Source organism: Manihot esculenta, chromosome 1 (genome assembly GCF_001659605.2).
Source record: "Manihot esculenta cultivar AM560-2 chromosome 1, M.esculenta_v8, whole genome shotgun sequence".
NCBI lineage: Eukaryota > Viridiplantae > Streptophyta > Magnoliopsida > Malpighiales > Euphorbiaceae > Manihot > Manihot esculenta.
The window spans coordinates 34,583,111-34,601,561 of record NC_035161.2 but is presented as its reverse complement, the minus strand read 5'-3'; the positions used below and the strand labels follow the sequence as shown (position 1 = coordinate 34,601,561).

The window sequence follows — 18,451 nt, the reverse complement described above, 5'->3', positions numbered from 1 at the left end:
AAATTATAGTTGATGCATTTATTTCCAACCAAATTTAGCGCAAGCACACATGGGCGGATTTAGGGTTCGGTGGGGGCAATGGGGCACTTGCCCCCACTTGTCCTTGAAATACTTTCTGTATAAATGAAGTATTTTAGTGTTGTCACACTCAATTTTTCAAATTTGCCCTCATAGTTTAGTAAATTTATTAACTTTGTCACGCTAAATTTATTAAATTTGCCCCTATAGCTTATTAAATTTATTAATTTTATTTTTTAAATTAATTTAATATTTAAGTTACTTATTTAATGTACTTAGATTAAAAATAAATAATAATTTTAATTTTGATAAAGTATTATTCAAACTTAAGAAATAAATAAAATTACACTAAATTAAATTAATATAATACATATTTTTTAAAATTTAATCTCATTAATAATATTTTATACTATTAAATTAAAAAAGGGAAAATTATTTTTTAGTCCTTCAGGTTTAACGTAATTAACACTTCTGTCTCTCTATTTTGGCGACCCAACACTTAAGTCCCTCACTTTCTCTTCCATCCAAATTCGCAGTCCTTCCATCCAAAATAGCCGTTTGGGACACGTGAATTGACAAAATTAACCCTCACTAAACCCAAACCCAAATACCCCTCCTTCTTCTTCTCCTTCTTCTTCCTACCATTTTCTACAACTTCTTCTTTTCTTCTTCTTTCTCCTTCTTCTTCTTCTTCTTCTTCTTCTGCAACTTCTTCTTCTTCTTCTGCAACTTCTTCTTCTTCTTCTTCTTCTTCTTCTTCTTCTTCTTCTTCTTCTTCTTCTTCTTCTTCTTCTTCTTCTTCTGCAACTTCTTCTTCTTCTTCTGCAACTTCTTCTTCTTCTTCTTCTGCAACTTCTTCTTCTTCTGCAACTTCTTCTTCTTCTGCAACTTCTTCTTCTTCTTCTTCTGCAACTTCTTCTTCTTCTTCTGCAACTTCTTCTTCTTCTTCTGCAACTTCTTCTTCTTCTTCTTCTTCTTCTTCTTCTGCAACTTCTTCTTCTTCTTCTTCTGCAACTTCTTCTTCTTCTTCTTCTTCTTCTTCTGCAACTTCTTCTTCTTCTGCAACTTCTTCTTCTTCTTCTTCTTCTTCTTCTTCTTCTGCAACTTCTTCTTCTTCTTCTGCAACTTCTTCTTCTTCTTCTTCTTCTTCTTCTTCTGCAACTTCTTCTTCTTCTTCTGCAACTTCTTCTTCTTCTTCTTCTTCTTCTTCTTCTGCAACTTCTTCTTCTTCTTCTTCTTCTTCTTCTTCTGCAACTTCTTCTTCTTCTTCTTCTTCTTCTTCTTCTTCTGCAACTTCTTCTTCTTCTTCTTCTTCTTCTTCTGCAACTTCTTCTTCTTCTGCAACTTCTTCTTCTTCTGCAACTTCTTCTTCTTCTGCAACTTCTTCTTCTTCTTCTTCTTCTTCTTCTGCAACTTCTTCTTCTTCTGCAACTTCTTCTTCTTCTGCAACTTCTTCTTCTTCTTCTTCTTCTTCTTCTGCAACTTCTTCTTCTTCTGCAACTTCTTCTTCTTCTGCAACTTCTTCTTCTTCTTCTTCTTTTGACTCTTTGACCAAACGGTTTAAATGGACAGAAGAGAAAGTGAGGGACCTAAGTGTTGGGTCGCCAAAATAGAGGGACAGAAGTGTTAATTTCTTCTTCTTCTGCAACCGAAGAAAGCATGAAAGAGAAAAAAAAAAAAAGGAATTTAACATTAAGATAAGGGTATTTCTGGAAAAAATATTATCACCTCTCACTTTTGACTCTTTGACCAAACGGTTTAAATGGACAGAAGAGAAAGTGAGGGATTTAAGTGTTGGGTCGCCAAAATAGAGGGACAGAAGTGTTAATTTCTTCTTCTTCTTCTTCTTCTGCAACCGAAGAAAGCATGAAAGAGAAAAAAAAAAAAAGGAATTTAACATTAAGATAAGGGTATTTCTGGAAAAAATTATCACCTCTCACTTTTGACTCTTTGACCAAACGGTTTAAATGGACAGAAGAGAAAGTGAGGGACTTAAGTGTTGGGTCGCCAAAATAGAGGGACAGAAGTGTTAATTACGTTAAATCTGAGGGACTAAGAAGTAATTTTCCCATTAAAAAAATAAAATATATGTACTGTTCTCTGCTCCCTAAATTTTCTGGATCTCTCTGCATATATATATTTAAAATTTTGCTATAAGACAAATAAAAAAACAGAAAAAGGGTTTGAAAAAAATAATCTGTTTTGAAATAATATGGACGCGGTCATGGTTGCCCATCTTATAGACCATTCAAAAAAATAATAAAAAAATAAATCAAAACCATACCACAGATCATATAATAAATTAAGGGTCAATTTACATTATAATTTTAAATAAAATAAAACGAATAATTTAATTTATACTTTTTAATTAGTATATAAATTAATTTTCAAATTTTTATTTAAATTAAAGGTTGAAAATTTATATAATGAATAAAATATTTAATATAAATATTTTGATATAAATTAAAAATTAAAAAATTTAGTGGTTAAGGGTTTTATTCAACCCTATGGAAATAGATTTAGAATTGCCTATAAAAATAGATTTAGAATTCTTTTTTCTATTTTGGTTCAGATTTTATACATTAAATAAAATATTTTAATTAATTTTTCCATTTCAAAAAAAAAGTATAATTAATTTTTATAATTAATAATAAATTTAACAGAATAAATATTTTATTAATAAAATAAAAAATTTAAAAACTAACCTATTTACTAATTAAAAGTATAAGTTAAATTTATTTGAACATTAAGGTATAATTCAAAAACAAGTTAAATGAATTAAATTTCAAAAAAAAATCAATTAAATATTTTTACATTGAATCATTATTAAAACAGTTACAAAAATATATAGATTCTCTTTCGAAAACGTGTCTTTTTATTTCTTTGTACGATGTACCTAATTAGGTGTTTTTTTTCCTTTTTCAAAATTAAAATTAGAAATATCAGCAATCAAAACTGGCTGGCTCTTCAAATATTTCCTTTTTTTTTTTCGAAATTAAAAATCAGAAATCAAAACTAGCATGCTTTTCAAATATTTTCCTTTTTTTCCAAAATTAAAAATAAAAACGTCTTTAAAATAATATATATAAAATCAAACACGTACGGTAATCATGTCAGGCACGTGTTGATTATTAAGGAAACCACAGCCGGCGCCAAGGTTGAGGTGTGAGGTGTCATCCGCCTCTTCTCCAAGTTGCCCATTCGTTTCGGTTTCTCCATTTTAATATTTGATTTTTCTCTTTTTTAATGATAATTGTTTGTTTTCTTTTTCAATTTCAACCATATTTGTTAATATTGATTTATTGAATTTCATTTTAATCGGTAAATTTACCTGAATTTATAATTAAAATATATTAAACAATTATCTGACCAAATTTGATCCATCTCTCCACTTGATTAATTTCATAGCTAAACTTTAATAATACTAATTAAAATAAGTATAATTATAAAAAAATAAAATAAAAACTAATATGAGCTATATAGTATAAAAGTAATTCCTAAATTGATTTTGCAATGAATCTTCTGAAATTTTCGTATATATTAAATATAGAAAGTTGTGATCTCACTTAAAACTTTGGATTCAATCCAAAAAGAAGGCAAAAATGGGATAAACCTTAAAATGCCAATATGAATTAATTATTACTTAATAATTTTTAATTTGATTGGTTGTTTATTTATATTTAAGTTTAAGTTCATTAAAATTTTAAATATAATTATTACTTATATTTATATGTAAAATTTATTTAATTATATTTTTATCATAACATAGTGTGAAATAGACTTTATAAGACAATGAAAATCGAGCATTGCAATCATAATATAATGTAAAATGAGAATTTTAAATTATTATGCAATTAGATAAGGTAGTATCAACGCATCCGTAATTAAGAAATTTTTATTAATTAAAAAATTAAAATATAATAAATAAAATTAACAACCATAAACTAACATTAATATCAGTTTATATAATAAATAATTTGAAGTTTTAGCTATTTTAATTTGTACCGATTGACGACCAAAGTAAATCCTAATAGGTGAAATAATTAATATAATTCAATATTAAATAATTATTAAATAGTGTAATTATATTAATTAATATGACATAATTTTCGAAGAAATTATGATTAAAAAATTTAATTTTGATATATAAAGATAAAAATTAATTGGTTGGCTATAATCAAATTCATATTAAATTGTAATCTTTTGAAAGTGGCAAGGATTGTTCAAATTAAATTAATTATTAAATTAAATTATTTTATTTTAAATAATAATAATAATTAATATAATTATGTACAATGATATACGCTTTACTCATTATTAATATAGTGTTATAATTAATATAATTAAAAAAAATAAATTAATATCGATGATTATTTTGATAAATGATTTAACATTTTTTTTCTTTTAAATTATATTGAGAATTGAATTTTTATAAATAAAATAAATATTTATTAAAAATATTTTATTTTTTAATTGTTCTATTCGGATTATATAAAAAAAAACTACTTTTGATAATTATTATTTTGAAATTTTTTTATTTTTAAATTATTGAAAATTATAAAAAATAAGAATAATTATAAAATTTCATTGATGAATAGTTAATAATTTAATTATTAAATTTTAAACAATTTTTTTAAGACTTTGATTGGCAAATTTCATTTTTTTTTATTTTTATATTGATTCTGTATGAGATTATTATATTTTTTTTATATTTATAATGACAATTTATTAATAATTTTTAAAATATTTATCATGAATAAATATTAGAAATAATAATTTTAATTATATATTTTTATTATAATTAAATGAAAATAACTATAAATAAATAAAAATAAAATAAAAATAAATAAAATTTAATTTAATTAAAAAATCTCCAAATGATGTCACATATGAATCCCTTGAAAAATGACTAGCTATGCATATAAATAAAAATAATATTGTAATGTAAAATAAAATTTTAAAATATAACTTTTGTTATATAAAAAATTATTATTTCATTAAAATAATTATATTTTAATAAAAATTAAATAAAATAATATAAATTCGCCTTTTTCTTTTAGCAACTTTATGTTTTTAAAAAGCTTATGAATTTTGAATTTTAACATTTAAACCATTACATAGGTTTTTTTAAAGTAAAACTACTAGTTCTAGTAATAAAATTTCATCAAACAAAAAGAGATATTATCCCAAAGAGAGACCGTCATATTTAATAGATTCTCTAGCCAAAGTATGAACAGGTAGAGTAGCATACCGACGAACCCATCTAACAGAAATATCAATTTTAGAATCTAACAAAGATTTACAATCATTCAAAATCAAACTAAGTTCAAAAAAGTCTAAATGTGGAGACTGAAGAGTTTGAACCACTTGTAAACAGTCCATAAAAATGCAGTCATTAAAAAGCAAAAATTATGTCGCAAAGAGCAAACAGTATTTGAGAGCTAAAGTTTCAATAATTATCGGCGTACCATTACCTTCCGAAAAACCAGAAACACCACATTGAAATATACTCTCAGAGTTTTCCACAAAAAAACCGTAACCAATTAAATCTTGAACTTGAAACAAAACTCCATCAACTTGACAAAGCCAACTGAAATTGTCCAAGCATGAAGATGACGCACGAATTTAGAGAGGAATGGCTTCAGGATCACGAGCAGGGTTGGAAGAATAAAACTAGTTCCTAACCTGATATAAAGTAGCAGTTGTATTTCCATGCAAAGCACCAGCACGTTGAGCAGCTTCCCAATCCAAGATATGATGCATGACATATTCCACAAGGTGAGCTGCTGAATTTTACACCTGATTCCATAATAATGAGTTCCTTTTTGACCATAATCTCCATGCATAGACCATAAAGGTTTTTTGAACCTTGTCTTAGGATTTTAAAATCTGCAGTAAAAAATTAAAAAAATTATCATTAGGCTGCAAATCTCCCACTCTCCCTAGCCTCCAAACTTCTTTGGACACAGGACAATGCAACAAAATATGATTGACACTTTCATCTTATGGCACCAAGAACATTTAGCATCCACATCCATACCCATTTGCCTTAAGTTATCCCTTGTAGGTAATATATTTCTACAAGCTCTTCAATAGATATCCTTCACTTTTGGAGGGACCAAAACATTCCACAAACTAGTTCATAACTCACCCCCACTTTTTTTTTATTATTAAAGGTTAGCTTTCATTCAGAAATTTTGTGCATAAAATAAAACGTGCATTTTGAAGTTTTAGCTAATTTAATTTGTACCAATTGACGACCAAAGTAAATCCTAATAGGTGAAATAATTAATATAATTCAATATTAAATAATTATTAAATAGTTTAATTATATTAATTAATATGACATAATTTTCGAAGAAATTATGATAAAAAATTTAATTTTGATATATAAAGATAAAAATTAATTGGTTGGCTATAATCAAATTCATATTAAATTGTAATATTTTGAAAGTGGCAAGAATTGTTCAAATTAAATTAATTATTAAATTATTTTATTTTATTTTAAATAATAATAATAATTAATATAATTATGTACAATGATGTACGTTTACTCATTATTAATATAGTGTTATAATTAATGTAATTAAAAAAATAAATTAATGTCGATGATTATTTTGATAAATGATTTAACATTTTTTTCTTTTAAATTATGTTGAAAATTGAATTTTTATAAATAAAATAAATATTTATTAAAAATATTTTATTTTTTAATTGTTCTATTCGGATAATATAAAAAAAAACTACTTTTGATAATTATTATTTTAAAATTTTTTTATTTTTAAATTATTGAAAATTATAAAAATAAGAATAATTATAAAATTTCATTGATGAATAGTTAATAATTTAATTATTACATTTTAAACAATTTTTTTAAGACTTTGATTGGCAAATTTCATTTTTTTTTTTAATTTTTATATTGATTCTGTATGAGATTATTATATTTTTTATATTTGTAATGATAATTTATTAATAATTTTTAAAATATTTATCATGAATAAATATTAGAAATAATAATTTTAATTATATATTTTTATTATAATTAAATGAAAATAACTATAAATAAATAAAAATAAAATAAAATAAAAATAAATAAAATTTAATTTAATTAAAAAATCTCCAAATGATGTTGTCACATATGAATCCCTTGAAAAATGACCAGCTATGCATATAAATAAAAATAATATTGTAATGTAAAATAAAATTTTAAAATATAACTTTTGTTATATAAAAAATATTATTTCATTAAAATAATTATTTTTTAATAATAATTAAATAAAATAATATAAATTCGCCTTTTTCTTTTAGCAACTTTATGTTTTTAAAAAGCTTGTGAATTTTGAATTTTAAATTTTTTCTAAATTTTTTATATTTAAACCATTAGATAGATTTTTTTTTAAGTAAAACTACTAATTGTATTAATAAAATTTCATTAAACAAAGAGGGATATTATCCAAAAGAGAAAGACGATCATATTTTATAGATTCTCTAGCCAAAGTATGAACAGGTAAAGTAGCATACCGACGAACCCATCTAACAGAAATATCAATTTTAGAGTCTAACAAAGATTTACAATCATTCAAAATCAAACTAAGTTCAAAAAAGTCTAAATGTGGAGACGGAAGAGCTTGAACCACTTACAAACAGTCCATAAAAACGCAGTCATTAAAAAGCAAAAATTCTGTCGCAAAGAGCAAACAGTATTGGAGAGCTAAAGTTTCAACAATTATCGGCGTACCATTACCTTCCGAAAAACCAGAAACACCACATTGAAATATATTCTCAGAGTTTTTCACAAAAAAACTGTAGCCAATTAAATCTTGAACTTGAAACAAAACTCCATCAACTTGACAAAGCCAACTGAAATTGTCCAAACTTGAAGATGACGCACGAATTTAGAGAGGAATGGCTTCAGGATCACGAGCAGGGTTGGAAGAATAAAACAAGTTCCTACCCTGATATAAAGTAGCAGTTATATTTCTATGCAAAGCACCAGCTCGTTGAGCAACTTCCCAATCCAAGATATGATGCATGACAACTTTCACGATGTGAGCTGTTGAATTTTGCACCTGGTTCCATAATAATAAATTCCTTGCTGACCATAATCTCCATGCACAAACCATTACAAAAGTTTTTTGAACCTTGTTTTAAGATTTTAAAATCTGCAGTAAAAAATTAAAAAAATTATCATTAGGCTGCAAATCTCCCACTCCCCCTAAACTCCAAACTTCTTTGGACACAGGACAATGCAACAAAATATGATTGACACTTTCATCTTCATGGCACCAAGGACATTTAGCATCCACATCCATACCCATTTGCCTTAAGTTATCCTTTATAGGCAATATATTTCTACAAGCTCTTCAACAGATATCCTTCACTTTTGGAGGGACCGAAACATTCCATAAACTAGTCCACAACCCACCCCCACATTAAAAGATTATCTTCCTAGCAAGTCCATACACACGAAGTATGCGGACTTCACCTCTTTTATCAAAGTGCCACAAGAAGGAATATTTCTTATTGGTAATACTAATAGGAATACTAATACTAGCCCTGATATCTCTTGAAGAAAAAAGCTTCATTAAAAGAGCAATGTTCCAAACTCTTCCATTGCCTTCAAAAAGATTATAAACACGCAAATGTGGTTCAATAAAATCGGGGTCATCATCCGCAAAAAAGGTAACCTCCTTAGGAATCCAAGGAGCTAAAACCACTAAAATCTTCTCTCCATTGCCCACCCTCCACCTTGTACCCTTTCGAATCAACTCCCTTGATGTCATCACGTTTTTCCAAACAAAGCCAGTACCATTACTTACATTGGTGGAAAATAAATCACCATTTGGGAAGTACTTTGCTTTAAACACTCTATAACAAAGAGTATTAGGATTTGTTAAGAACCTCCACAGTTGCTTGCCAATTAAAGACAAATTAAAGCTCCTAAAGTCCCGAAACCCCATACCTCCCTTCTTCTTCCTACTACACATCCTCTCCCACGCTAGCCAATTAATACCCCTCGCCCTTCTCTTTTACCTCCCACCAAACGCCATTGACCATTCTATGCAATTCATTCAAAATAGTAATAGAAATCAAAAAAATATTCATGCAATATGCAGGTATAGCCTGCAACATAGATTTTATGAGAACCTCCCTGCCTGCTCTAAATAGGAATTTGCTGCTCCATGAATTAATCCTCTTCCACATTCTTTCTTTCAAAAAACCAAAAATTGTTGTTTTGTTCCTCCCAATAAGAGAAGGTAACCCCAGGTAGGCACTATGACTCAATAATGAATGAACATCCAGGATATTACTGATATTATACCTTACAGAGGAGACCATATTGGGACTGAAGAAAATGCTAGATTTGTTAAAGTTCACCACTTGTCCAGAAGCAGCTGCATGCATAGGTATTAAGAATATATTTAATATTATTTGCTTCTTTCGGTCTAGCATTAATAAATAATAGAGAATCATTTGTAAAAAATAAATATGAGATCTTTGAGCATGTAACACCTGCCCTACAGCCCTGCAACCAGCCCCTAGATTCAGCATCTTTAAGTAGTAATGATAAGCCTTCCGCACACACCAAATAGAGATACGGGGAAATAGGATCCCCTGTCGAAGACCTCTACCAGGCACAATAGGACCAATCCAATCACCATTGAAATTGATATTGTAAGAAACTTTCGAAAAGTATATAGTCAACCACCTAATCCATTGAGTAGAAAAACTAAATTGTTCCAACTTGCCTTTTAGAAACTCCCACTGTACCATATCATAAGCCTTAGAAATATCAATTTTAAGTGCATAATTACCATCATTTATGCCCTTATTAATTTTCATATTGTGAATCATTTCAAACGCAATTATAACATTATTGGTAATCGACCGATGAGGGATAAAGGCAGACTGATTCTCAGAGGTAATCATAGAAAGGACCCTTTTAAATCTGTTCGCCAAAGCTTTAGCCACAATGTTATATAACACATTACATAACGCAATTGGACAAAAGTCTTTAACAGTTTCAGGGCTATCCACTTTAGGGATCAAAACAATCAATGTTTCAGTAAGAGAAGAAGGAAAAGTACTTTGTTGAAGTCATAGGCAACAACCATCGGAAACATCATTGCCAATTAAGTGCTAAAATCTTTAGTAAAATGCAGGATTTGACCCATCCAGCCCCGGTGCCTTGTCTGGATGCATCTGAAAAAGAGCAGCTCTAAATTCCTCATTCGAAAAGGGAGCACAAAGATCAACATTATCGACATCATTAATTAAGGCCAGTGCCAACTCAAAAACCCATTCACAATTCATAGAACCACCATAAAAAATAGACTGGAAATAATGCAGAACATGATTTTTAAATTTCTGCTCATCCTCAATCTAGGTACCTGACGACTCTTTTAATTTAGTAATACGGTTCATTCTTCGTCTACCATTAATTTGTGCATGAAAAAATTTTGTATTCCGATCCCCATTTTTAAGCCAAAAGCTGTAACGACCCCAAAATGGACCACCATTGGCGCTAGGATTCAGGTCGGCTTAAGGCCGCCAGAACCCGTAGCAAACCTGCTATACTCTCTGTGTACCTGTAAATCTCATACATGATCATACATTTTCTGTGAAAATAAAAATTCTTTTCTGAACCAAGGCTTAATCTGTGCATGCACTATCTCTGTACTCTGTACTCTGTACTCTGTACTCTGTACTCTGTACTTTGTACTCTGTACCCCTGACTAGAGCTTGCTCTAGATGGGTTAACTCATACCTGTTAAGCCTGGTTTCACACATACGCTGTAAAATATATACATATACATATCATGTACATAATAAAAGATTTACAACATAAACATCACTAAGTCAAGCACAATTCTAACTGTTTACACAACTGTTACATCTCTTTACTAGTACATGTCCACTAACTATTACACAACTTTTCTCTTTTCCTGAACTCTGCTGGATTTTCCCTGTACATTGTACACTGAACCTGCAAGACTGGGGTTAAGGGAGTGGGATGAGCTCTATAGCCCAGTGAGTAGAACAGTAAAACATATCATTAAAACATGACCTGATGGAATGCATCATAACACAGACAATCCACATCAAGGGTAAACCTGTCACCAAATAGTCCCAGTATCTCATACCAGGGCGTAGTCAAAGGCACCTGGATTTCCTGTCTCATATATGTATATGTGTCTATAACACCTGTACTTACCATTGCCAGGGCGTAGTCAAAGGCTCCTGGACTTTACTATACCTGCCAGGGCATAGTCAAAGGCTCCTGAACTTATCTCAGTGACTATTGGATCATTCAGCATTCACCCACATCAACAAATAACGATGCAATGCAACCTCCTGTAGTAACCTGCCAGTCCCAGAAAGCTTTTAATCTCAGTCACTGTGGTGGGTCTGGGCCAGTTAGCTACAGCCGCTATCTTCTTGGGGTCTACCTCAATCCCTTCTGCTGATACCACATGTCCCAAGAAGGAAATGCTCCTCAACCAAAACTCACACTTCGAGAACTTGGCATATAAACCATGCTCTCTCAGTGTCTGCAGAACTATCCGCAGATACTGGACATGCTCCTCTGCATCTCTGGAATACACTAAGATGTCATCGATAAAAACAATAACAAAGTGATCCAGAAACTCGCTGAACACTCGGTTCATGAGATCCATGAATGCTGTAGGGGCATTAGTCAACCCGAACGACATCACTAAGAACTCATAATGCCCATATCTGGTCCTGAAAGTTGTCTTTGGCACATTTGCCTCTCTGACTCTCAACTGATGATATCCAGATCTCAGATCTATTTTCGAGAAACAACCTGCTCCAGCTAGCTGGTCGAATAGATCATCAATCCGAGGTAAAGGATACCTGTTCTTGGTAGTGACCTTGTTCAACTGTCTGTAGTCGATACAAAGTCTGAGGGATCCATCCTTCTTTCTGACAAAGAGCACTGGAGCACCCTAAGGTGAGGTACTAGGGCGGATGAAACCCTTATCTACCAAATCCTGCAACTGTTCTTTCAACTCCTTTAACTCTGCTGGCGCCATCCTGTAGGGAGGAATAGAGATAGGTCTGGTCTCAGGTAGCAATTCAATTTCAAACTCTATCTCCCTACCAGGTAGTAGTCCTGGAAGTTCGTCTGGGAATACATCTAGAAACTCTCGGACTACTGGTACTGTGGTTGGTTCCCTAACCTGACCATCTAGCTCTCTTACATGAGCTAGAAACCCCTGACAACCCCTCCTAAGCAAACGACGAGCCTGAAGGGCTGAAATCAAACCTCTGGGTGTACCCCTCCTGTCTCCTCTGAAGACACACTCTGACCCATCCTGGTCTCTGAGACTAACTAACTTCTCTCTACAGTCCAAGGTCGCACCATATGCAGATAACCAATCCATCCCTAGAATGACATCAAAATCTGTCAAGTCTAGAACCACAAGGTCAGCTGGAAGGCATCTACCCTCTATGAACACTGGACTGAAACGACAGACTGACACTGCCACTGATGGGTCACACTTGGGTCCACTGACCCAGAGAGGATACTCTAACTCAGAAATCATCAAACCCAACCTCTCTATGGCTCTCGAAGCAATAAAGGAATGAGAAGCACCGGGATCCATCAAAGCATACACATCTGAACACCCAATGATGAGATTACCTGACACCACTGTGTTCGACGTGTTAGCCTCCTCCTGTGTCAAAGTGAAAATCCGTGCTGGGGCTACCAGATTTCCACCTCGGGAACCTGCTGCTGAAGTAGAGGCTGCCCCTCTCCCTCTACCTCTGCCACTACTCTGAGGTACGGCTGGAGCTGCTGGCTGTACTACACTGCCTGAACTCATCTGCTAGGATGGTGCAAAAGTCACCTGAGGACAATCCCGAGCAAAATGCCCTTCCTGTCCACACCTAAAACAGGCTGAAGATCCCAACTGACAAGCTCCCTTATGTGGTCTCCCACATCTTCTACATACTGGACTGCTTGCGCCATAGCTTGAGCCACTACCCATTCCCAGACCTGACTTGACTTTACTCCAGAACTTACTCTTTGTTCCTTTTGCTCTATCCCATCTCTTGCTGCCTGACGTTCCTGAACTGGGGGCCTTAGAACCTGAAGCCTGTGCCCTTAACTGTCTCTGAATATTGGCACTTGCTTCCATTTTCCTGGCGGCATCCACAATAGAGTGGAAACTCTCCTTTTCTGCTGGAAGAATCAAGGAAGAATACCTGGGATGCAATCTCATAGTATATCTCCTTGCCTTCTTCTGATCAGTATCATAAAAGCACTTTGCCTGCTGTTTAAGTCTAGCTTCTTCCTGCTCAAGAAGACAATTCCAATCTTCCTTTAAAGAGGCATGAGAAACATTACTGGGCCCATTATCCAATAATCTCTGTATAGTTTTATTTTTTTGCCAAAACTCTCTATTTCTGCTCCTACCCCACAACGAAAGAGCAGAAACTAAATCATCATGTTTTATCAAAAGGTTGTGTGGTATAAAATTAACCCAAGCTCCTTTAACAACCTCAGCCAAACCCTCATTACATAACCATGGATTATCAAATCGAAATCTCCTTCTATCTCCCCTATTATCCTTAGGAGCTGTATTAATCACCAATGGTTTGTGATCCGATCTAGGAATATGAACAATCGAGCAGACAACATTAGTGAATTTACGAGTCCAGTCCTCAGTAGCAAGGGCTCTATCAAGCTTCTCTCTAATCAGATTATTCGACTCTCTACCCTTCTCCCATGTGAAGAAAGAGCCAACAATGGGTATTTGAATAAAATTATTATCCTCAAGCGCCTGTCTAAACCCCTGTATAAAATAATCTGGCAAAGTTGCTCCTCCTTCCTTCTCGTCTCTCAAGCATAAATCATTAAAGTCTCCCGAACAAAGCCACAGAAGAGAACTTCTACAAGATAAAGCTCGAATAAGGTTTCAAGACTGACATCGTTGTTGCGATTTCGAAAACCCATAATAATTAGTAAACCTCCATTGAACATTACCTTCCGAAACAACCGAATCAATAAAATTTGAAGAAAAGCTAACAACAGAAATCGACACATGACTCTTCCACATTAACGAAATGTCTCCTCCCAATCCTTGTCTATTGACTGAGAAGCAACCATCAAAATATAAAAAACTATGAAAAAATTCCATACGAGAACTAAGAGCTTTTATTTCCATCAAAAATAAAATGTCCGGCTTGAAACTAGTAACCAAATCTTTCAATGCATTAACTGTCCGAGGATTGTCGAGTTCTCAATAGTTCTAACACAGAACGATCATTGCTTTCGGCTATCCCGACCTTTGACACAGATTGTCTTCCATGGAGGAATGGAAAAGAAAAAATTAGGTTTAAAAAAGAGAAAAATGCGATAGTATCGAGTCACAGAGAGACCACAGAGGGAGAGATAAACCATTACATAGTTTATAATTTTATATATATTTTACTTGTTATTTTTATTTAATTTTTAATATTAATATATATTAGGGAGATTTTTTTTTTCTTAGAAATGAACAATTCATTGATATAGATAACCGATTGATTTATTTATTTATTTTAAATAAAGGAAAGTGAATACACTTTTCTTTAAAAAATGTAATCTCTTTATTTTTTATTTATATTTTATTTCCCATTCGTTTTTTCCACCCTCCACATTTTGTTTAAGTAAGGTATTAAAAATGTAATATTTCCTGCCTTAACACATTTTTTGCTCGTTTAAAATACCAAAAAAATCATTAAAAAAAATAAAATACAACCTTTCAGCTCCTTCATCTCAATAGGTAATTGAATTTTAGAGTATTAAATCCAACCAATTCAATTTAATTTTAATTAATAAAATTAATTAAATTATAATATCAAATTGATTTAGATATTTTATTCAATTTACTTAATTTTTTAAGTTTTTCGTTAATTTTATATAATATTATTTAGATTTTTTTATTTATATTATTAAAATGTAAAATCTTAAATAAATTACTTTTATTTTATTTTAACTTTTTTAATTTATATAAAATTAAAATTAACCATATTTTTATGCATGTAATATAATTTACAGTAATTTTGCAATCATATTATTTAAACTTTTCGCAATTATTGCAAGTATAATAACTTTTTAATTTTTATAAAATTAATATTAACCACATTTTTAAAATAAGTTAAAATAATGTGCATAAATTATTTTATTATTTTATTTTTAACTTTTTAAATTTCTACAACTTTAGAATTGGAGTTATGATTTTTAATTTTAACTTTTTTTTAATATTTCTATTATGAAAAATATAGTTTGTAAAATTTAAAAGTATTTAATTTGTAAAATTAATTAGATTTTTTTAATTGTTTTTAAATGGGATTAGAAGAGTAAAATTTTGAGATCTCTCATATTTACTCAGATATATTACCACCATATTAAATATCTGCGTGTTTTATTTTTATTCTTTAAATAATTATAATTTATAAAATTTAAAATTTAAATATTAAATAATTAAATTTTTATAAAATTTATGGATTAAAGTCGATAAAAATATTAATATGTGAATTGATTTTTCTATAAAAATTATAGTTAAAAATTAATTATTAATTATGATTATAAATCTAAATAATTAGTATTATAACGGTAAATTTAAATCCAAACTTATCACAACTAACCTCTTAACAAACTAACCGAATTTTTCACGTCCACTTCGATTAGTTAGGCATGTTATACATGTTTTGATGCATTATTTTGTTAACTTAACTTTTCTATAATTATTTTATTTTGATTTTATTTATTCTTACTTTAATTTTATTATTATATTAAATTTATTAATTCGTCAGATAATAATTATTGATAAAAGGAAAATTATAGAACCCTTTCAATAGGGAAGAGCAGATTTCGGTCTAAACCGAAAAATCGAACCGAACCGATTGATTTCGGTTTATCGGTTCGGTTAGTCAGAATGATCGGTTTAGTTCGGTTAATATATTTAAAATTATTCGATTTTCGGTTCGGTTCGGTTTAAACATGTTAAATAACCGATCAAACCGATTTAGTGGTTAGGTCCAAGCCCATGCCCGAACCCGAGCCCTCACCCGGACCTCTCCTATCCTACCCAACCCAGCACCCCAACAACCCCCTCCATCCCTTTTGGCCCCAGCCCCTAGGCGTTCAAGCTCCAATCTCCCTATGCTCCGATTCTCTTCTCTCCCCCCAGAACCCCTATTCTCCCGATTCTCTTCTCTCCCCCCAGAACCCCCTCCATCCCTTTCAGCCCCAGCCCCCAGGCGTTCAAGCTCCAATCTCCTGATTCTCCGATTCTCTTCTCTCCCCCCAGAACCCCTATTCTCCGATTCTCTTCTCTCCCCCCAGAACCCCTATTCTCCCGATTCTTTTCTCTCCCCCAGAATCCTCCCCCTGGCCTCTCCAGTCTCCACACTCTCATAGTCGAATCCCTAACAAATCAATCATCAAATCCCATTAATCTCTTTCTCTTTCACGTCGATCGTCGACCATCAACCTCTTTCCTGTCGATTTTGCTGAGTGTCGCCGCCGACTGTCTACTGTCCTCTTTCAGTGATCTCTTCGGTTGGCTTATTAATTTGAGGTAGGTCTGTCCTCCTCATTCTAAATGTGAAGTTTCTATTTTTTTTTTTTATTCTTGTGTGGTGTTGTAAAATTAGGTTCAATATATAAATTTTAAGCTTTTTCTGTAGGGGTTTAGCAACTTCAGTGGTTGGTGATTGAACTGTTTTATGATGCATGTGATTTTCATTTTTATTTTTATTTTCTGACAACCAATAATGCTTAAACTTCTTTGAGATTGAGAAGGTATTTTAATGGATCATGGAATATGGATGCACCTTTTCTGTTGTGTTTATGTGCAGCTTTGTGTTATAAGTTGTTTGGGTTCTTCATTTTGGTTGAAATTAGAAATAAAAAATTTTAAAAAAAATTTGCAGATTTCGGTTTGAACCGAACCGAACCGAACCGATTTTTATCGGTTCGATTATATTTTCAAAATCAGTTTTTTCGGTTTTTAAAATTTTAATAATTTAGTTTTCGGTTTTATCGGTTCGGTTCGATTCGGAACCGAACCGACCGATTGCACATCCCTACCTTTCAAGCTGATCTTTTCCAATTTTCTTAAGCCATGTAGGGAGAGACACTTAGCAATTTATTTATTTCACAGCATATAGTGTGGATTCAAAAATTTTATAAAATAAAGAAATTCCTTAGTATCAAATATAACTTATTCGTGGTGGTCGGTACTCTCACGTGACCAAATCTCAATTGGTTAAAAAAAATCAAAATTATCATTATAAAAAAATAAAGGAAAGAGAAATTTATGATTTAGTCGCTAAGTATTTTCATACTATTAATAAGTTAGTTGCTATATTTTTAAAAATTTATTAAAATATTTTTATTTTTGTTTTGTCAATGAAATAGTCTTTGTATTCTTTTTTCTGTTAAAATTAAATAAAGAATGAGAGATAAAATTTTTAAAATCTAATTTTATCCTCAAATAAAATTTCTTATTTAGTTTTTAGATATTGCTATTATTAACAAGTCAGTCCCTATATTTTTAGAAATATATTAAAATATCCTTATATTTTCTCATATTTATTAAAATATCCTTATCTTTTTTTATATCTATTAAAATGTCTTTATCATTTCTTTTCATTAACAAAATAGTCCCTCCTCCTCCTTAAAAAAGAAGAAAAAGATGATGAAAGAGAAGAAGAAGAAGATGATGAAGATGATAATGAAGAAGAAGAAGATAATGAAGAAGAAAATGATAATGAAGAAGAAAAAGAAAAAGAAAAAGAAGAAGAATCTCATTCTCCTCTTTCTCATCTTCCTCTTTCTCTTTAAAAAAAAGAATAAAAAGAAAAATTTAAAATTTAAAAAAAAAAAAAAGAAAAAAGAAAAAGAAGAACCAAAGAAGAAGAAGAGGAGGAGGAAGAATCAATGAAAAACAAGGAGGAAAAGGAGGAGGGAAAAAAATAGAAAAATTTGGTCTTTTCATATATTTGTAATGATAAAAATAGACGAAAAGACTATTTCGTTAACAGAGAAAAAATATAAGAACGTTTTAATAAATTTTTAAAAAATAACAATTGACTTGTTAATAATGATAATATACAGAGACTAAATTGTAAATCTCTATGAAAAAAATTATACTTTTGTTTTTATGTTTTTAAAAGTATATGTTTTTAGAAGTACAGTTTAGTAGTTATAGCAGTAAAAATATATTTAATTTTTATTTAAATAATACAAAAATTCATTTCATTTGCAATAATAAATTTATATATTTAAATTAAACATATATATGCAGTTTCTCTTTCATATTTAATATTTAATTAATATTTAATATTTTTTAAAAATAAATAAATTATTTGATTTATCTTTTCAAAAAAGTTGACCAGTTAAAAGAATTGTGAC

The 18,451-nt window shown here is 30.5% G+C and overlaps 1 protein-coding gene across 1 annotated transcript in view; it reads right to left on the bottom strand.

Moving 5' to 3' along the window:
* Positions 1-8,450: 8,450 nt before the first annotated feature.
* Positions 8,451-18,451, bottom strand: part of LOC122724655 — a 30,320-nt gene continuing 20,319 nt past the window's right edge. Inside the window, exons 5-9 of the mRNA XM_043960316.1 lie at positions 13,284-13,938; positions 10,190-10,353; positions 9,552-10,105; positions 9,341-9,413; positions 8,451-8,886 (exon numbers count right to left, since the gene is read on the bottom strand). Of these exons, the coding sequence (XP_043816251.1) occupies positions 8,451-8,886; positions 9,341-9,413; positions 9,552-10,105; positions 10,190-10,353; positions 13,284-13,938 (1,882 nt within the window). The remainder of the gene's footprint in view (positions 8,887-9,340; positions 9,414-9,551; positions 10,106-10,189; positions 10,354-13,283; positions 13,939-18,451) is intronic.